Source organism: Hylobates moloch, unplaced genomic scaffold (assembly GCF_009828535.3).
Source record: "Hylobates moloch isolate HMO894 unplaced genomic scaffold, HMol_V3 SCAFFOLD_20, whole genome shotgun sequence".
NCBI classification, from domain to species: Eukaryota; Metazoa; Chordata; class Mammalia; order Primates; family Hylobatidae; genus Hylobates; species Hylobates moloch.
In genome coordinates this window covers 24096598-24118305 of record NW_026652295.1, presented here as the reverse complement: position 1 = coordinate 24118305, position 21708 = coordinate 24096598, and the positions used below count along the sequence as shown (strand labels likewise).

General features: G+C 39.0%; 1 protein-coding gene across 3 annotated transcripts; it reads right to left on the bottom strand.

Annotated features, from left to right (window-relative positions):
- Positions 1-7404: 7404 nt before the first annotated feature.
- GMNN (geminin DNA replication inhibitor) lies at positions 7405-21058 on the bottom strand. Of its 3 annotated transcripts, none has more exons than XM_032140760.2 (7): positions 20752-21058; positions 18689-18764; positions 15223-15300; positions 14343-14487; positions 11796-11878; positions 11416-11526; positions 7405-10280 (listed from the first exon to the last, which is right to left on the bottom strand). In XM_032140760.2, the coding sequence occupies exons 2-7, from the start codon at positions 18737-18739 to the stop codon at positions 10119-10121; spliced, it is 630 nt and encodes a 209-aa protein (XP_031996651.1). In that variant the 5' UTR covers positions 18740-18764; positions 20752-21058; the 3' UTR covers positions 7405-10118. The 3 variants fall into 3 exon arrangements, with proteins under 3 accessions (XP_031996651.1, XP_031996648.1, XP_031996649.1); XM_032140757.2 differs by having other exon boundaries at positions 20884-21058; XM_032140758.2 differs by lacking the exon at positions 20752-21058 and adding an exon at positions 20181-20528.
- Between the last annotated feature and the right edge of the window lie 650 nt (positions 21059-21708).

The window sequence follows — 21708 nt, the reverse complement described above, 5'->3', positions numbered from 1 at the left end:
TCATACAGGATATTATGATTACACTTCCTTCTTTCCACAACTCTGTTTTCTCTGGAGTTTTTGTTTTGTTTTGTTTTTGAGATGGAGTCTCGCTCTGTCGCCCAGGCTGGAGTGCAGTGACACGACTTCGGCTCGCTGCAACCTCCGCCTCCCAGGTTCAAGTGATTCTCCTATCTCAGCCTCCCAAGCAGCTGGGACTACAGGCACGTGCCACCATGCCTGGCTAATTTTTTCGTATTTTTAATAGAGACGGGGTTTCATCATATTGGCCCGGCCGATCTCAAACTCCTGACCTCGTGATCCACCGACCTCCGCCTCCCAAAGCGCTGGGATTACAAGCGTGAGCCACCGCGCCAGGCTGGAGTTTGTTTTTCACTTAGTTTTCTGAATACCTATCACTTTTATTTTTATTTTTTTTAATTTTATTATTGTTATACTTTAAGTTTTAGGGTACATGTGCACAATGTGCAGGTTTGTTACATAAGTATCCATGTGCCATGTTGATTTCCTGCACCCATTAACTCGTCATTTAGCATTAGGTATATCTCCTAATGCTGTCCCTCCCCCCTCCCCCCACCCCACAACAGTCCCCGGCGTGTGATGTTCCCCTTCCTGTGTCCATGTGTTCCCATTGTTCAATTCCCACCTATGAGTGAGAACATGTGGTGTTTGGTTTTTTGTCCTTGCGATAGTTTGCTGAGAATGATGGTTTCCAGTTTCATCCATGTCCCTACAAAGGACATGAACTCATCATTTTTTATGGCTGCATAGTATTCCATGGTGTATATGTGCCACATTTTCTTAATCCAGTCTGTCGTTGTTGGACATTTGGGTTGGTTCCAAGTCTTTGCTGTTGTGAATAGTGCCGCAATAAACATACGTGTGCATGTGTCTTTATAGCAGCATGATTTATAATCCTTTGGGTATATACCCAGTAATGGGATGGCTGGGTCAAATGGTATTTCTAGTTCTAGATCCCTGAGGAATCTCCACACTGACTTCCACAATGGTTGAACTAGTTTACAGTCCCACCAACAGTGTAAAAGTGTTCCTATTTCTCCACATCCTCTCCAGCACCTGTTGTTTCCTGACTTTTTAATGATCGCCATTCTAACTGGTGCCTATCACTACTTTATTCCCACACTTTCCTCTGTATGTCTAATATCTCTCAATACAATCATGCACTGAGTAACTCTCAGCTCCAGCTCCACCATCCTTTTGCTCCAATCTGGGCCTGCCCTATAGCTAACGAATACAGTATTTTAGGGGTTCCCTTCAACATCCAGGACCCCCCATTACCCCTCTCATCTTGAAGCCTCTGTTTCCTGTATACTATATCTCTTCCCTTTTCCTGGTTCATTCCAACATTTTAGTTTGAAAATTTTTCAGTAGTTTCCAGATAAAGAATGAAGGGGAGGTAAATGTTTTGAGTATTTGCATGTCCAATGATGTCTTTATTCTTCACTTGATTAATAATTTGACTTCAGCCTGTCCTTGAACCAAGAGAAGCAGCTGAGAACATCAGTGTTCTGTGCAAGCCCTCACTCCCCAGAGGAAGAAGGGAAGAGCTGAGGCAAGCACATGAGGGTTATTCTTCCCAAAGTCATTAATCAGGCAAGTCCCTCATCTCCACTAAAACCAGGAGTGTTGCAGCTGCTGGAGATTCCTACTCCAGGAAGAAAACATTAGATACGGAAAAGAAGCATATATGCAACCAATTAAAATGTATAAATTCATGTAAGGATGAAAAGAAAAGAAGTAGCTGCTTCTGTATCTTTCCAGAAGTATTCTATCTATATATAAGAAAATATACATCTATCCCTTTCGTCGTCCTTGTTTTAACACATAGTAGCATTCTATACATACATAATTTATTTCACAGTTGGTTCTACATCTTAAAGAGTTTGATTCTTTTCTACTGCTTCAGAGGATTTCATTGTATGACTGTACTATACAGTTGATCCTCGAACAAAATGGGTTTGAACTGCTCAGGTCCACTTATATGAAGATTGTCTTCTGCCTCGGCCACCCGAGACAGCAAGTCTGCCACCGAGACTCCTCTTCAGCCTACTCAGTGTGAAGACGATGAGGATGAATACCCTTATGATGAACCACTTCTGCTTAATGAATAGTAAAAAATATTTTCTCTTTTTTATGATCTGCTTAATTCTTTTCTCTACCTTACTTTATTGTAAGAACACAGGATACAGGGTGGGTGCGGTGGCTCACGCCTGTAATCCCAGCACTTTGGGAGGCTGAGGAGTGTGGATCACCTGAACTCCAGAATTTGAGCCCAGCCTGGCCAACATAGTGAAACCCCATCTCTACTAAAAATACAAAAATTATCTGGGCATGGTGGCATGTGCCTGTAGTCCCAGCTACTCAGGAAGCTGAGGCAGGAGAATCGCTTGAACCCAGGAGGCAGAGGTTGCGGATTGCACCACTGCACTCCAGCCTGGGAAACAGAGTGAGACTCCGTCTCAAAAAAAAAATAAAAAAAACACAGGATATAATACATGTAACATACAAAATATGTGTTAATCAACTGTTTATATTATCAGCAAGGCTTCCAGTCAACATTAGCCTAATAATTAAGTTTTGAGAGAGTAAAAAATTATATGCAAGGCTGAGCATAGTGGCATGCCTGTAATCCCAGCTACCTGTAAGACTGAAGCAGGTGGATCACTTGAGCCCAGCCTAAAAAACATAAGACCTTGCCTCAAATAAAAAACTAATTTCGGCCGGGTGGGGTGGGGCTCATGCCTGTAATCCTAACACTTTGGGAGGCCTAGATGGGAGGATTGCTTGAATTTAGGAATTCAAGACCAGTCTGGGCAACATAGCGAGACATCTCTACAAAAAAAATCAGCCAGGTGTGGTGGTGTGTGCCTGTAGTCCCAGCTACTTGGGAGGCTGAGGCAGGAGGACCGCTTGAGCCCAGGAGGCAGAGGTTGTAGTGAGCCAAAATTGTGCCACTGCACTCCAGGTGATAGTGAGACCCTGTCTCAAATAACAATTTCAAAACAGAAAATTTATCTTGGTCGGGTGTGGTGGCTCATGCCTGTAATCCTGGCACTTTGGGAGGCTGAGGTGGGCAGATCACCTGAGTCCAGGAGTTCAAGACCAGCCTGGCCAACATGGTGAAACCCCTGTCTCTACTAAAAATACAAAAATTAGCCAAACATGGTGGTGTGTGCCTGTAATCCCAGCTACTCGGGAGGCTGAGGCAGGAGAATCACTTGAACCCAGAGGCAGAGGTTGCAGTAAGCCAAGATCATGCCACTGCACTCAAGCCTGGGTGATAGAGCCAGATTCCATTTCAAAACAAAGAAAAAAAAAAAAGAAAAAAGAAAAATTATCTAAACGCAGAAGATTGCCAAAGAAAATTTGTGTTAGCCAGGCGTGGTGGCACGCGCCTGTAGTCACAGGTACTCTGGAGGCTGAGGCAGGAGAATCTCTTGAACCCAGGAGGCAAAGGTTGCAGTGAGCCAAGATGGGGCCACTGCACTCCAGCCTGGGCAACAGAGCTGAGACTCTGTCTCAAAAAAAAAAAAAAAAAGAAAAATTTATATTCGGATTTTCAACTGTACCGGTGTTGGCTTCCCTAATGGCTGCCTTGTTCAAAGGTGAACTGTAATTTATATAACCAGTCCTATACTGATGAACATTTAAGTTATGTCCAATATTTTTATAGTTCAAAGTTGTAATGAATAACCTTAAATATGTGTAATTTCACGTGTGAGCATATCTGTTGAATATGTTTCTAGAAATGGAATTGCTTAGCCATACTTACATCTTTTGCTTTTGATTTATTCTGCTCCCTGCATTGTGACTTTTGCCTCACCTTCTGTTGACTCTGCTTTGTCCGCGCGGGATTATGTCCTTTACAGCTTACTGTCATTTTAATAAGGTTTGGGAAAGAGATAAATTAAATGGCTCTGTTCAATTAACATGTTTAACCAGAAACTGCTGAAGATCTCTTTGTGACAATGTTTAGAGAAATTTTGGTTAACATTTTATCTACAGAAGATTAGCTTATAAGGCAGTCTAATAATATGTTCTATTCAAATTCCTTTTTGGTCTCTGGAACACCTGTAAGTTGAAGGAGGTAAGATACAAGGTTCAGATTCGAGCTGAGGCATTTTTACTCTAAACCTTGAATTTTAAACTGGCTTACCAAAGCTTTAACAACAGTGATTTTGTTTTCCTTTGCTTTCCCTTCTAAGTTCATCTCTCCCAACATTTGAGTTTTCCTAGAAGCAAATCAGAGGATTTGCTTAACGATTTGAGTGAAAGATATTATTTGGGAGGTGATCTCGGGAACTAGCAATAGGGAAGGGAAGAAAGCCAATAAAAGATGTATTATGAAGAAAGCTGCCACTGTAGGTAAACGGAAGCTTAATCCTGCTGGGGAACCATCTGGTAAACACACAACACATACGCCTTAAGAGTTATTTCATCTAGAGGTCCCAAGGAGCTCAGATATGTATACACCAATTCTTATCCTTCTTTGTTGACCTAACAACCTAATTAGTTACAACCTAAAAGTCAACTGAAATATCTTGAAGGGTGTGGGATAGGCAAGGAAGTTTTCTAAACAAACCAAAAGTACAAGGGCCCTAAGGCAGTGTGGTGGACGTTTGTTGCTTTTTGGGTCACTAGAATTTATTCTTTCTTCTAATGACACTTCAGTTTATTTAGGGGAGATATCTTACCCATGGTGTAATCTTAAAATTCATTTCTAGCTGCTCTTGGATTAGCTTTTCTCTTCCCTTCCTATAATTATCCTTTATTTGGTCTTATTGCATCCACCTCCAAAAGAATTGGAAATAATTGTGGTCCATCCTTTTCTAGCTCTTGACCTTGAAACTAATTCCAAAGCTTCACTATTAAGCATTATGTTAAGCATGGGTAGCATAGTTTATTTCAGGTTAAAATTTTTTTCTTTTCCTAGCTTACCAAGGGTTTTTACCAGAAAGGTTGTTGAATTTTATCAATGCTATTTTACCATGTATTAAGATGATATGCTTTTTCCCCTTTAATATAAGGAGCCTCATGTTTACTTATATTGTAGCAGTCTTGCATTCCTGAGATAAACCCTAACTTGGTCATTTTATCTTTTAGTAGATTAGACTTGCCATTTTATTTATAATTTTTCAATCTGTATTAATAGGGCTCTAGATTCCCCCACTCCAACCTTATGGTCCATCCTCATTATCTTCTCTTTTCTTTTCTTTTCTTTTTTTTTTTTTTTTTTTTGAGTTGAGGTTTCACTCTCGTTGCCCAGGCCGGAGTGCAAAGACGCGACCTTGGCTCGCTGCATCCTCCACCTCCTGGGTTCAAGCAATTCTCCTGCCTCAGCCTCCCAAATAGCTGGGACTACAGGCATGCACCACCACACCTGGCTAATTCTGTATTTTTAGTAGACGGGTTTTCACCATGTTTGTCAGGCTGGTCTCGAATTCCTGACCTCAGGTGATCCGCCCACCTGGGCTTCCCAAAGTGCTGGGATTAAAGGTGTGAGCCACCACACCCAGCTGGTCCATCCTCAAATCTTGATATCAGTTATGCTAGCCTTGTAAAACATATTGACAAATTAGTTCCGCCTAATCCAGGCTTCATGCATACTGTTTTTCCAACTGATTCTTATCCATTTGCCATTTCCTTAAGGAAGCTCGATTGCATTTTATTAAACCAACTTCAAAGAACTTGTTCTAACTGGCCAGGCTTGATTGACTCCCTGACTCCTTCTCTAAGGTATTTTCATTGACATGTTTTTTGTTTTGTTGAGACACAGCCTCACTCTGTTGCCCAAGCTGGAGTGCAGTGGCGCAATCTAGGCTCACTGCAACCTCTGCCTCCCAGGTTCAAGCAATTCTTGTGTGCCTCAGCCTCCTGAAGAGCTGTGACTACAGGTGTGTGCCACCATGCCCAACTAATCTTTCGTATTTTTAGTAGACACAGCATTTTGCCATGTTAGCCAGGCTGGTCTCGAACTCCTGTCCTCAAGTGATCTGCCTGCCTCAGCCTCCCAAAGTGTAGGGATTACAGGTGTAAGCCATCACACCTGGCTGACATGTTATACTAACATTCGATACCTAAAAATCAGACTCATCTTCCACAGGAAATTCCTACAAATTCTCCATCACTAGGGTCAGTTCCCAGGGACTAGAAGCTTAAAATATGCCCCCCAAATCAGCCCCTACATGACCCCTAGGCAACTACTAATCTGCTTTCTCATTATACTTCATAGTTTTGTGATTCTAAATAAATGGAAGCATACAGTATGTATTTACCTGGCTTCTTTCACACAACATTGAGGTTCATCCATGTGGTGTGTACCAATTTTTGTCCCCTTCTTATCGCTAAATAGTATTCCACTGTATGGTTACACCATAATTTATCCACTCAGTTACCAATGGATATTTTGGCTATTACAAATAAAGCTATGAAAATGTGTGAACTAGTCTTCATGTGGACATATACTTTTGTTTCTCTAGGGTAAATACCCAGGGGTGGAATGGCTGAGTCATATAAAATGTTGTATATATAACTTTTAAGGAATTGTTCAGCTTTTCCACAGCAGTTGTAGCATTTAGCACTGCCACCACCACTGCAGGAGGGTTTCAGATGCTTCACATCCTTAACACTTGATAGAGTTGTTTTTATTTTTCAAACTTAAAACAATTCTGAAAGGTATGTAGCAGTTTCTGGTTGTCACTTAATTCGCACTTCTTTAATGACTAATGTTGAGCATCTTTTCATGCACTTATGTTCCATCTCATACATATCCTAGTTCTTTACAGATACAAATCCTTTGTTGGCTATGTTCTGAAAATATGTCCCCCCAGTCTGCTCTTGCCTTTTCATTTGCTTGTCTTTCAAAAAGTTTTTAAAATTTACAAATTTTAATTTGAAGTTGATGCTTTTTTGTGTCCTATTTGAGAACTCTCTGCCAAACCCAAAGTCACTAAGAACTTTTCTATATAATCTTCTAGAAGTTATATGGTTTAAGCTACTACCTTAGTTTTTTAATCCCCTTCAATTCCCTCTCCTTTTGCTCCCCACCATCAAATCCTGGCATTTTACAAAAATACTTTCTATTTGCCAAGTCCCTATTCTACTTACCTATTTTCTTTCTTAAGCATGCTAAAGGCCTCTCAACTGATTCTCCTCGTGCTCTATTCCAGAATATTCTTCAATTCCTTTTTAAATTTACCTATTCTTTAATTCTATCTTTAGGCTAGTGACCCACACCTGAAACATACAGGGCCACACTAATGTAATTGCCACTAGCTTCTTGTTATCGGGGAACCTGCCCCGATAGTTACGTAGGTTCTTTTCTATTTTCCCTAAGCGTCGGCCGGTTTGAGAAACAAAGGGACAGAGTACAAAAGAGAGGTTTTAAAGCTGGGCGTCCGGGGGAGACATCACATGTCGGTAGGTTCCATGATGCCCCCCAAGCCGCAAAACCAGCAAGTTTTTATTAGGGACTTTCAAAAGGGGAGGGAGTGTGCGAATAGGTATGGGTCACAGAGATCACATTCCTCACAAGGTAATAGAATATCACAAGGCAAATGGAGGCAGGGCAAGATCACAGGAACACAGGACCACAGGACCGGGGTGAAACTAAAATTGCTAATGAAGTTTCGGGCACCATTGTCATTGATAACATCTTATCAGGAGACAGGGTTTTGAGAGCAACCGGTCTGACCAAAATTTATTAGGCGGGAATCTCCTCTTCCTAATAAGCCTGGGAGCGCTATGGGAGACTGGGGTCTATTTCACCCCTGCAGTCTACAGACCATAGAAAATGGCCACACCCGGGGGGCCGTCTATAGACCCACCCCCAGGCACGTATTCTCTTTCCCAGGGATGTTCCTTGCTGAGAAAAAGAATTCAGTGATATTTCTCCCATTTGCTTTTGAAAGAAGAGAAATATGGCTCTGTTTCGCCTGGCTCACCGGTGGTCAGAGTTTAAGGTTATCTCTCGTTTCCTAAACATTGCTGTTATCTTGTTCTTTTTTGAAGGTGCCCAGATTTCATATTGTTCAAACACACATGCTCTACAATTTGTGCAGTTAATGCAATTATCACAGGGTACTGAGGCAACATACATCCTCCTCGGCTTAAGAAATGACAGAATTAAGAGATTAAAGACAGGCATAGGAAATCACAAGGGTATTGATTGGGGAAGTGATAAGTGTCCATGAAATCTTCACAATTTATGTTTAGAGATTGCAGTAAAGACAGGCATAAGAAATTATAAAAGTATTAATTTGGGGAACTAATAAATGTCCATGAAATCTTCACAATTCACATTCTTCTGCCATGGCTTCAGCCGGTCCCTCCTTTTGGGGTCCCTGACTTCCCGCAACACTTGTAGTGACTTAAATTAAAATGTCCATACCTCAGTCACACTAGCCACACAGAAATGGCTACCATACTATACAGCAGATATTCTCATCATCCCAATAAGTTCTACCAGACAATGTTGTTATAGATTAATAATAGCTTCCATTTTTAAGGCACTTATTCTAGACACTAAAGGTTTTAATCTTCATGATAACACTATGAGGTAGGCTTTATCTCAGTATTAAAGAAAATTAAGGCCAGGCGCAGTGGCTCATGCCTGTAATCCCAACACTTTGGAGGGCGAAGCAGGAGGATCGCCTGATGCCAGGAATTCAAGACCAGTCTGGGCAACATGGTGAAACCCCGTCTATACAAAAAATTAGCCGGGTGTGGTGGCACGCACCTGTAGTCTCAGCTACTTGGGAGGCTGAAGTGAGCTGAGATTGCACCCCGGCACTCCCGCTTGGGTGACAGAGTGAGATCCTGTCTCAAAAAAAAAAAAAAGAGAGAGAGAAAATTAAGGTTCTGTAAGGATACTTACCTAAAACAATCCTTTCAAAAGCTTGAGGCCAGGCGTGGTGCCTCACACCTGTCATCCCACCACTTTGGGAGGTCGAGATGGGCAGATCACTTGAGGTCAGGAGTTAGAGACCAGCCTGGCCAACATGGTGAAACTCCGTCTCTACTAAAAATACAAAAATTAGCCAGGTGTGGTGGCAGGCACCCGTAACCGCAGCTACTCGGGAGTCTGAGGCAGAATCATTTGAACCAGGGAGGCAGAGGTTGCAGTGAGATCGTGCCATTGCACTCCAGCCTGGGTAACAAGAGCAAGACTCTGTCTCAAAGGGGGGGAAAAAAAAAAGCATAAAGCATGACATGACATTGCTCTTTATTGCCAATTTATACAAAACTACTTGTATGCCTCTCACAGAACTTTTTCAATTCCAATGGTGCATACCCCTAGTTTGTACTTTTCCTCCTTCAAAACTTAGTATATATGGGAAATCCCTAATGAATCTGACCCCGCTCTTATTCTTCAATATTTACATACTTTGCACTATACCAATATGTGAAATAGAAAAGCTCCATATTTTCAGCTATTCCTGTTTTTTTCTGTCAAACTTTTACCCACTTCTCACTTTGTTTCTCTAGGATTATCACCATCATCCATCATTTTAAGCTTCCAAGAAGAGTCTGATCCTGCTAGCCAGTTGAGCTTCTCGTTGGCTAATCACATTCACTTGAAAAGCTTTTGGAAAATAGATTCTCATGCTCCATTCCAAAAACTACTTGTTAATATCAATAGTGTCACTGTAAGTGAGCTTGAGGTACAACAAAGTTTGGGAGTTAAAACCTCAGCTATCTCAGTCTAAATACTTTAAGTTCGTTTTCTCCTTGTTTCCTCCAAGGTAGTTAGCAAAAGAATGGAAAGAGAACAACATAAAAGCATAGAAACAGACAAATTTTCTACACATACTCCTTATACTTCATTATTCTAAGTTATACACAATGTTCAACAGGAGTTTGAAGTTTATTTAGTAATATACATAAGTCATGGCTGACAACTGAGAAAATCCTATTCACATAAACCATCATAGATTAAAAATACATAGTATTTGTACTTTAATACAATAGGGTCCCAGGATTCAAACAAGGAAGCTTGATTCCAGAGTTGGCATTATGTAGTTACGTACTCTGCTACAAAGAACTAGTGGAGGTAAACTTTGGCAGTAAAATTCTCAACAGTCAAATATTAATGCATTTCATATACACGGCTTTGCATCCGTAGAGGAAGATACAATTCCTTCAGCACACGTGCCAATTTCTGAGTCTTCCACTACAGAATCCTTAACAGTTTCTTCTTCCGAATCAAATTCCTGATTATCCAGTGATTCAAAGTTATCCAGAGGTTCACCATTCAGTTTCTTTTAAAGAATAAATCAATAATTTATTGTAAAAATGTTAAAACCTAAGTTGATCAGCATACTGATATAGCTGACCCGTATAGCATACTGATATAGCTATGAGGTTTTTTTCATCTTGCCCCTTAATAAATTCATTTATAAACAGTGTTATATCAAAGTCTCTATCATCTTGCCCCTCAATAAATTCATTTATAAACAGTGTTATATCAAAGTCTCTACCATGCTAGATCATAGTCAGCAAAGTCAAAGTGTTTAATAATTTGCCTTTTTTTTAAAAGCACTGAAATTATTTCAGAGTATAAACAGGTACTTCCCCAATCAGTTGCAGGGACAACTAGGTGTTCTACGTCTCCAATCAGCTGTGGACTAATACTTTTAAGGCAGTTAAGAGAGCTACCACAGTATCTCCAAATGAAAACTTCAAACATTAATTATATCATGGATCTCAAAGGTAAGGTCACAATTCAGTTACATGAAGTTTTGATTTGAAACACTTTCTTCCTATCAGCAAGAAAAACTTTTTGCAAACATGAATAAATCTTAAAACATTTTTAAGGTCAAGTCTGATAAAGCAACACTTACCAGGCTAATTCTTACAAACATATTAGCTACTTACAAAATGTTTTAAATTCATATAAAACCACAAAACTTTAATTTAGTGTACAAATTATCAATTTTATATATGACAGTAATGTCAAGCTGGTATTAAAATTAAAACTACCTAAAAATGTGTCAACTATGAAATAATTTTCTATACATATTTTCCAGGGATAATTCCTTTTAATAACTCTACCAAAAAAGATGGTCTTTTGCTTCATAATAATAATTAAGTTACTGAACTTTTACTCTGTGCAAGTACTCCTTGCAATTGTCCATCTATTATAACTCATTTAATTCTCATAATAAGTCTATAAGGTAGGCATCATTACTCTCATTTTATGGATGAGGAAGATGAAGCCCTGACCGGATAAACCCACTCTACCCAGCAAACTTAATGGTGTTAGGAAGGAAGTTAAGTCTTAAATCCAGGAAATCTGATTCCAGAGCCCAAACACTTCAAAGTGATCACACTATACTACCTCAACTTTATAGAAAAATACATACATTTGAACCAGGTAACTATTAAATTACCTACCTCTAGTAGCTCTGCCATATACTGTACATGTTCTGCTACTTCCGCCAATTCTTTATTCTCCTTTTTCAGGCGGGCAATTTCATTGTCCTTTTGTTCAATTTCTTTATGAAGCTGTATTACATAAATAAAGCTCAGTATTCTATAGATTTGCTATGCTATAAATCAAATTACATGCCTCCAAGTATATAATAACATGGAGGACATGTAGCATAGAATTGACTCTCAGCACAACAGGATTCATTTTGTCAAGAGCTGCCTTTTTACTTAAACTTTTCTTAAGCCAATATTAAAGCTAGCTCATATTGCTCTAATGAACTATGCTAAGCAGCAAAACAATCCTGGAATTTTAAAAAATGGTACAAATCATACTCAATACATACTTTCTCATTTTCCTTAAGTGCTTCATACAGCGCCTTTCTCCGTTTTTCTGCCACTTCTTTCCAATATTGAGAGGATGGATTTTCTAAAATAATATTTTACATATAACTTTAAAAATCATTACTGTCAAAACCCAGTAATTTCTGTTTCAAAAAAATTTCCAATCTTAGTATCCCCATATTGTTTAGTAATACTCATTTTTAAAAGATTAAAGTTAAAAAATAAAATCAACATTATTCTATTTTCCCCAACATTTCAAAGATTTCAATCCTTCAGAAGAATTACAACAAAAGTACAACACGTACGTATTTATCTTCCACCTAGATTACTAAAGATTTTTGCAACACATTTGTTTTGTGAGGTCGTGTCTTTTTATGTAACACTGATATTTTTACAAAGTCCAGAGCAATTATTTTGTACACTGTCCTTAATTTTTTATTTCTGTCTCCATGATTAGATTCAAACTAAACATTTTTGGCAGGAATACTATATAAGTATAGTATAAGAATACTATATAAGTATGTGTCCTCAGTGTATCATCAAGAAGCACATATCAATCTGTCATGATACTGGAGATGTTAAATTTGATCATTTGATTAAGACGCTATCTATCAGATTTCTGCCTTGTAAAGATAACTTTTTCCCTTAGTAATTAACTAGTGATCTGTACAGTAAAATATTTGAGACTGTGTCAATACCCTGTCGTCCAACAACTTTTTACCTAAGTTTAATTCCATTGATGATTGATGTTTCTGGCTTATATATATTACTTGTATGGTGGATGGAAAACCGATTTTTTTTCACTTACATAATTCCTTCTACATGTAGTAGTTACCATTATTCTATAAATAAAAACTTTTCCTACCTATCCCAATTTAAAAGAAAATTTATTAGTATGGACTCATATGTCCTTTTTTATTCAACGTATTATAATCCATTCTTGTCGTTATTAATTTTGATGCTCAAATTTTCCCAACTGTAGTCTGTGAGAATCCTTCCAAGATGACATGTGTTCTTTCAACATGTCCACCCGTTTTTGAGTACTTCCTTATTTTCTGTCACAAGATAATCCACGATCACCTAAAGTTTCCCTGCCCCTGACCTGGAATCAGCAATTTCTCCAAGGAACTTTAGTGAAGATAGTGTTTACAAACCAAGAACTGGATACACGGTGTGCTTCTTTCTACAGAGGTGTAGTTTGTTTCTACCTGTTTGGGGGCAGTGCTAGGAAATGTAATACTTCAACACGTTATTCATTTGCTCAATCCTAAAATATACACAATTGTTTTTTCAAAATTACATTAATACCACTGTCAACAAATATAATAAAGTTCAAACAACAAATGTAATAAAGTTTGGGATTTCTTTGCAGTTATTTTAATGTTTACCATATATCCCAGAGGGTTACATGGATAATGTTTTCCACCTGTGGTTATATTACCAATATGACATATAGTTATTTGTCTTGATATTTAACTTTAGCAGTTTATTTTAACTAATCCTTGATTTAATTTTTAACCTAATCAGATATGAGTATCACAAATCCTGCTCTTTAATCTACAATATTTTTAAAGAGCTTCTTTATTTCTATCCAGTCAACCTTTCCTAATTTTACCTAATAAAAATCCTACTGTCTACTTCTCTTCTTCCTGTCTTCAAGGCAATTCAAAATGAGTCCAAATGTTACCGCGACCTTCAGCAAGTCAATTAACTTCTCTAGGCCTCAATTTTACCATCACTAATTAACATCCAATGACCTATAATTCATACAGAAATAATAATCTTCCATAATGCTTATAAAACATCAGTTGCTTCTTCTTCTGATGTATACTGTCATTCTATTAAAAACTAGTATTTATTACAGGCATAATTCTTCTCATTCATCTTTACTCTCTTCATCCATATTTTTATTGGTTTCCTTATGCCATAGTCTCCTGGAATATTCAAATTCCTTTCATACCTCAAACTCATTATCTAAACATTTTTCTTCTAAAAAGCCTATTTCCAAGTCTTGTAAACCCTTACAAGGCAATCCAATTATCAGAGCTGTCATATTAGTAACTATCCTTTCCCCTTACCCTTTTTTTTCCTTCAGAGACCGGGTCTTGCCCTGTCTCCCAGGCTGGAGTGCAGTGGTGCTATCACAGCTCATTGCGGCCACAAACTCCTAGGCTCAAGTGATCCTCCTGACTCAGCCTCCTGAGTAGCTGGGAATACAGGCACAAGCCACCATGCTCAGCTAATTTTTTCATAGAGAGAGCCTGACTGTGTTATCCAGGCTAGTCTCAAACTTCTAGACTCAAGCCATCCTCCTGTCTCAACCTCCTAAATTACTGGGATTACAGGTGTGAGCCACTGCACTGGGCCTCCTTTTCCTAGTATTTCATCCACGCATGGATCTTGTCAAACGGTCACATACAAAAACATTTATAGTGCTGTTATACTATCCCCAGATTACGGTAATTGGCAGAATTCATAATAGTATTAACAAATTTTTCCTTATATCATAATTTAAAATTTTAAGACAAAAGTTATCTATTTTTTCATACCTTTAATCATAAGATCAAATGACTCCAGGGTGACTCCACCAAGATTTTTATTTTCACTAGATTCTGGGACAATAACCCCAGGGCTGGAAGTTGTAGATGTTAACTGGTCATTCCGATGTTTCCTTTTGGACAAGCCTGTGGACAGCTATAATGAAAACACTTGTCAACTGTATTTACTTTGATTTAATTAATGAGAAATTAGGTGGTTTTTCATTTATGTATTAAAAAAAGAGAACACATATCTATCTTTTTTTTACATCTCTGGATCTTTAAAAAAGTTATACAATTAAAAATTCTAACAAAATGTATAGTAACATTTTAGGAATTTTATTTGCAACAATTATTTTGGATTAGACTGGGGTCTAGAGCTTAGCTGAAATTATTATTTTTTAAAAATTTTCATTTTTATTTTTATTTTAGACAGAGTCTCACTCTGTCACCCAAGTTGGAGTGCAGTGGTGTGACCTCGGCTCACTGCAACCTCCACCTCCCGGGTTTAAGTGATTCTCCTGCCTCAAGCCTCCCGAGCAGCTGAGATTACAGGTGTGTGCCACCATGCCTGGCTAATTTTTTTGTACTTTTAGTAGAGACGGGGTTTCACCACATTGGCCAGGCTTGTCTCAAGCTTCTGACCTCAGACGATCCACCCACCTTGGCCTCCCAAAGTGCTGGGATAACAGGCGTGAGCCACCGCACCCGGCGAACTTCTTAAATTGAACAATTAAAACCAAAATCACTTATTTGGGAAATATATAATTGTTATTCCCAAATTATTTCCAAATTTCAAAAATTTATGTGTTTCTGGCCAAGAAAATAGTAGAAATGTTTTTAATGTAGACACTGTATCACCAGTACCCCATTTTATCCATACAGTGCATACCTCATTTTCTCTTCCAACAAGAGATCCAGATGCGGAAGGCTGAATCATCTTCAGAGTTCTTCTTGGGACAGAACTATTCTAAAAAGTCAACATAATTCATTATCTTGTTACTGAGTTGCAATATGGTTATTTAGTTACTGAGTTGCTATGTGGTTATTTAGTTACTGAGTTTCTGTATGGAGTGTTACTCTTAGTCCTTCTATAATTTAGGGGGGGAAAAGAAACACTAACACAAACATTTGGTCTGCTATATAATTGTATAAGGTTACCTATGAACAAGACACTGGTTTAATCAACTGACAAACTTGTTATTTCCAAAAATTATAATAAAGTTTGAAGAATTCTTAAGAATGAATCATATTACCCAAACTAGACACAAACACACGTAACTTCTCTCATTTCAGTGCATGCTCTTGCTTTGGTCATTTTGTTAATCATATCTAGTTAAAACAAACGTAACAAAATTTCTCAGCTCCAATGAACAGTTTCAAACCAGGTATGACAAAATTCTAATACAAGAAGGCTATCTGTATTCTCTCTGAAAAATCTTCCACACAGAAACTAAAAACTTACAGGTACTCTTTTATAAATGTAACGTCGTCACATTTATGGTATGAACTCACCAAACAGGTAAACTGGAAGAAAACGTTAATCATTTACACTGCAAAGTATTTCTTTCCCTAATCAAAAAGATTCATTTCAGGCCTCCTTAAATCATGAATATCCCCCAAATACTTATATGTACTCACCAAAAGAATGTAACTTTCCAGAACATACTTTACACAAAACAAAGTACATGTGTAATAGACATCCCCCCTCAACCATTACCTGATAGTAGAAGCAGTTCTGCTTCAAGCCCATTCATTAGAAGGTGGCTAAAATGTCAGTGCCTGAGGCATACTAAAATACTCTAAAATGCCCAAGCTATTGTTTTGGTGAAAATATTGCCTTCCTTGTAATATGTAAACAACTTCCTGTATATTCATGATCTGAAAGTTCTCTCTTATTTTTGCAAAATATCATTAGTTATACTGCCACCATGGGATAGCAAACAATGGTGAATACTCAAACAAGGTTAGCAAGAACATGATACCATACCAGCGTGAGAAAGTTACTGATTCCACACTGTACTTCACATGACAAGAGTTCACCTTTCCCACGGTAAAGTTTCTACTGCTGATTATTATCTCACCATTTAACTGAAGGACAAATGCCAGCTACTGTGAGAACAAATATTACACCAACATTTCAGATATAATTTAGATTATAGATTAGTCAACAGTCTCCAGACAAATAAAAGAAAATGTAACGTTGGAACCTTACTAACAAGAGGTGTTATTTAAATGCTTTCTGTTAATAATGGTCAAAGAAGCCAGCTAAGTAACTGTCACCAAAAAAAAAAAAAAAAAAGACCATTTCCAAGATGTAACTTTTATTTATATAAGCTATTTAGACTTTTGCCTAAAACAATGTAATATTACTATTATTATTTTCTGTATATAGAGTACGCATTGGGATAACAGACTCTTAAAGCCAGGAAGTTTCTTGTATATTAATGGGTCTTAACCTTTTTGGAAAACTATTTAATATTCTGCGAATCCTCTCCCAAAAAAAATTCACATAAAAGCACATTCACACAGAATTTTGCATGCAACTCACAAGGATCTAGTTCTAGTCCAGTTCTCTCAATTTACAGATGAGTAAACTGAGGCTGAAATGCTAACTAACCCACCCAAGGTCTCACTTTTGGAGGCAGAACCAAAACCAAACAGAACCTAGTACACTTTATATCCAAGATAGTTTTACTGTAGCTAGTAAACACAAGACTTTCTTTAAAATGTAATCTGCTGGAGATATATAAATTATTTGGCTGTGATTTGCTTCAAATTAATCCATTGAAGGAAAAGTAGAGTAAATAAGGACATAGATGAAACCAGATTGGCCATATAGTGGTAATTGCTGAAGTTGGAAAAGTAAATTATTAAAATACTCTACTTTTTAATATTTCAAAAATTTCAAAACAAAAATTTTAAATAATCACACGCAAAGCACAGTGGGAAGATGCCATCATCCTAAATGGAAGCTAATGGAGTCAAATTCACAAATTGTCAATGCAAACTATTATTCAAGAAAAATAATGTAAGAATCCTAAGAAAAGCAAGGCAAACAAAATACCCATCAAAAGGTACTTGCTTATACTTATCAATGGCTTTTAGGTACTCGATTTAGTTTACTTAATATTAAAAAAAATTTTTTTTAGGTACAGGGTCTTACTCTGTCACCCAGGCTGGAGTGCAGTGGAGCAATCATAACTCACCGAAGCCCAAACTCCTAGGCTCAAGCAATTCCTCCCACATCCAGCCTCCCAGTAGCTGGGACTACCAGTGGGTGCCACCACATCCAGCTAATTATGGTTTTTTAGAAACAGGGTCTCCCTTTGTTGCCCAGGCTGTTCTCAAACTCCTGAGCTCAATTAATCCTCCTACTTCAGCCTCCCAAGTAGCTAGGATCACAGGCATGAGCCACCATGGGCACCTGGCTCTTTATTTAATTTAAACCCACAAATTGATAGCTTTCCTGAAGATGTGGTCCAATTCCCAAGGTATTCATACAATTTAAGTTGTGTGGAAGGACCTAGCTAAATTGTAAACTCACTTAGAACCATAAATATGAATCTAGTCAAAATTATAAACTCAAAACTAAACAAACTCTGTCCTGTTGTCATAAGAATAAATACTTGGAATAAGATTTCCAGTGAAAGTATCATATAGGGATTCAAAAAATATCGCAAATCAAATAGGTTAGATGGTAATGAATATGGTATACTCTAGAAAAATGTGTAATATAATGCAAAACATGTCTGTGGTCAAAGACCCTTAATTCTGAAGATATACACAAGGGATTTTAATAACATCATTTCATGAAATATAAGAGTAGAAACAAAGCAGTAATAATCTTATACATAGAAAATCCTAAAGATACTTCTGGAATCTTCACAGAGAAAATACAAAAAGAAAAGAAAATCCTGAAGAACCTACTAAAAAACAATTAGAAGTAATAAACAAGTTCAGCAAGGTTTCAGGACAGAATCAAGATACAAAAGTCAATTATTTTCCTATACAGTAGCAATGACCAAATGAGAATGAAATTAAGGAAACAATTCCATTCACAATAACCTCAAAAAGAATACTTAGGAAAAAATTTAACATAACAGTGTAAAATTCATGCTCTGAAAACTACAAAATACTGTTGAAAGACCAAAATAAGAGACAACCCATATTCTTGGGTCAGACTTAATATTCAACCGTAATTAGTTTTTTTAAAACGTTCTCTATTGTTACTCATCGTCTGACTAACTCAAGGCTTACAGAAATTATGGCCAGGCTAAATTTGGCTAAATTATGTCAAAATACTTTTAGCCCCATGCTTTCTATAAAAAAAAAATTAAAGTTATTAAATCACATACCTTTATATTCTCTTTGATTTCTTCTTGTTTCTGCTTCATACTGGGATTCATTATGTAGATGGTGAAGCACAGAAGACTAGTAATTAAAAAACAATATGGTTTGCACCCCTGAAGGTGGAGTCTAAGTTTAAAATACTTACAATCATAAAAATTATACTATTGTACAGTAGAACTATTATTTTTTCTCTCTTAATCCAAACTCAGCCCTGTCAATGATTAAGGTGACTAAAGTTAATGACTCTTGATATCTATACTTTATATATATACACACATAATAATTATCGCTGAAAAAATGAAATTAACGTATTTTAAACCAACTTCTAAAACTGGTTTAAAATTTCTAAACATATTGTCCTGGATTAGTCACCAGAAAAAGCAAAATAAACAGATACTAGGGTATGCCCAGGTCCATCCTAAAGAACAGCATCTTAACTTTCCTGATTCAAAGACAGATTTAAGGTATAATAAACTGGGCTCTGACAATAACTTAATACGGACTTAATATCTGGTCAAATGAGATCATGCATTTACATTTGTAGGAAAAGTTTAACCAGTAACATGAACTGAAGGACTAACAAGCAAGAAAGAGGGAAAAGGTAGAAAGGGATCTATGTAATGTGGTTAACTAGACCACTGGGCCAAACTCAGCGTCTGAACTGCTCCTCCACTGCCCACTGCCCACTGCCCACTACCCACTGGTCCCTGCCGTGTCTGCGCCTGTGCCTCATCGATAGATGTCCCTAATTTTTGTGGCCATGCCTTTACTCAGTGCAGTGGCTTTTCTAACATTAATACATTTTACCTTGTGTCCTGGTGCGCGCACACACATGTGCAAACAAAAAAGCTTAGGAAAGGCCGGGCGTGATGGCTCACATCTGTAATCCCAGCACTTTGGGAGGTCGGCGGATCACCTGCATGATCACCAAAGTGCTGGGAGGTCGAGGCAAGCGGATCACCCGAGGTCAGGAGTTCGAAACCAACCTGGCCAATATGGTGAAACTCCGACTCTACCAAAAAAATACAAAAATTAGCCGGACGTGGTGGTGCTCGTCTGTAGTCCCAGCCACTCGGAAGGCTGAGGCAGAAGTATCGCTTGAACCCGACAGGTGGAGGTGGCAGTGAGCCGAGATCCTGCCACTGCACTCCAGCCCGGGCAACACAGCGAGACTCCGTCTCAAAAAAAAAAAAAGAAAGAAAAAGAAAAAATAAGCTTAGAAAACAAAACAATCTAATTTGTGCGGGCATCCTGCTATTTTCTACTCTATTTAACGTTAAGAAAATGGTGTTTGGGCCCCAGTAAACAGACCCCAGGCAATGTTCTTCAAACTGCGGGTCGCAGGCCGTGATCTCGAAATTATTTAGTGAGTCATGAGCAACACTGCTTAGAAAAATGCAACTGAACAGAATGGAATTGAAGAGACGAGAAACACTGCTTCCATCAACGTCTCATATGGTTAGATAGCTGTGTCTTAGGTTGCGATGTAAAACGTACCTTAGTGTGAAAAAAGCTGAAAGCCACTTAGCATTGTTTCCCACGCCTGTCAGCGACCTTGCAACCCCTACTTGCTTGTTATTCTCCAGTTCCTTTAATAGCTAGATTAAAAACCCTGGCATAGGACAGGGTCCATGCGAAACCCGTATCAACAACGCCAGTATCCGTTTAATGGGAGACGCAGGATTCAGCCACCTCTTTCCATGAACCAAATTTGCAGATCCCTCAGATCAGGACCAGCCATTTAACTGCCAAGAGGATGGATGCTTCGCCTCATCCCCACAGCTAAGCACGCCCAGGCTGAGTCCCTCACCCGCGTTGCACTCCCCAAGCCCGGACCCAGCCAACTAGTCCCTGAGGCCCAGCGCCAGGCTAGGGGGCGGGCAGTGTGGCCCCGCGCGTCCGAGCCTACCAACAGCGGCGCGCGCCTCGGGAACTGCGCCAGCCAGCCAATAGGAAGCGCGGAAGTGAGAGCGCGCCAAAACCGACCCAGCCAATGGGGCAGTCCCTCGACTCACCTCCCAACCCCGCCCCGGCTCCCGCGACCGTTCAACAACTCCTTCGCCCTTACCCCGGCCGCGGCCCCGCAGCTGTCAAAGTAGGACGCGGCTTCAGAGGTTGGCCGAAGCGAAAGCGAGTCGTCTAGAGGCTGTGCGCCTTACGCCCCTGCGCACCCACTTCCTGCCGCCTCTTGCACACTTACTGGGTGGAGACGCTCAATCCTCGTAGCGAACGCAGGTAGCTATGGCTGCAGCACCTCGCAAAAGGCCACAGCTCACCTACGGTGATCCCCACGGTCGCTGGAGTGTCCGGCGCGCTCTGCGGTAAAGCCCTACTACTCGGCTCGCCCGCTCCGAACAACCACGTGACCAACTGACGCAGACGAGGGGCGGGGCCTCTGGAATCCCGCGAATCGCCTCTTCCCTCGGCCCCACCCCTTCCTGCGCCTGCGCCGTCAACGGTAGGGAGTACTGAAGGACCGTGGGGGTTTTCTGCTGGCTGGGAGGCCTGTGCGCTTTGACCCTCCTCTCCGACCCTGCTCTTGGAACTTCCTTAAAATGCAGTTTTAGCCCTTTAAGAAAGGGAGAAAGATTTGCCTCCATTAGTCTTTAGCACTGGAAGAACAAAATATTGTATGTGCATATATATTAATATGTAGTACACGACATATATTTGTGTAAAGCCCTGGCTCCACGGACTCGTAGTTGTATTAGGGGCTTTTATATTTTGACTTTTTGTGTTTTGACTATGTTGTGGTGCAGTATGAATTGTTCAGGAGACAACCGATTATCAGTTAATCCTGCAGCTATTCATTGAGCGCCTTATACGTGCCAATTACTACTGTTCTAGGCACTGAAATTACAATTGCTGTTGCAATTTGAAGGAGCAGAAACACCTTGGTAATAATTACGTCTAGCCTTTTCTTTCTTTCTTTCTTTTCTTTCTTTCTTCTTTCTTTCTTTCTTTCTTTCTTTCTTTCTTTCTTTCTTTCTTTCTTTCTTTCTTTCTTTTCTTTCTTTCTTTCTTT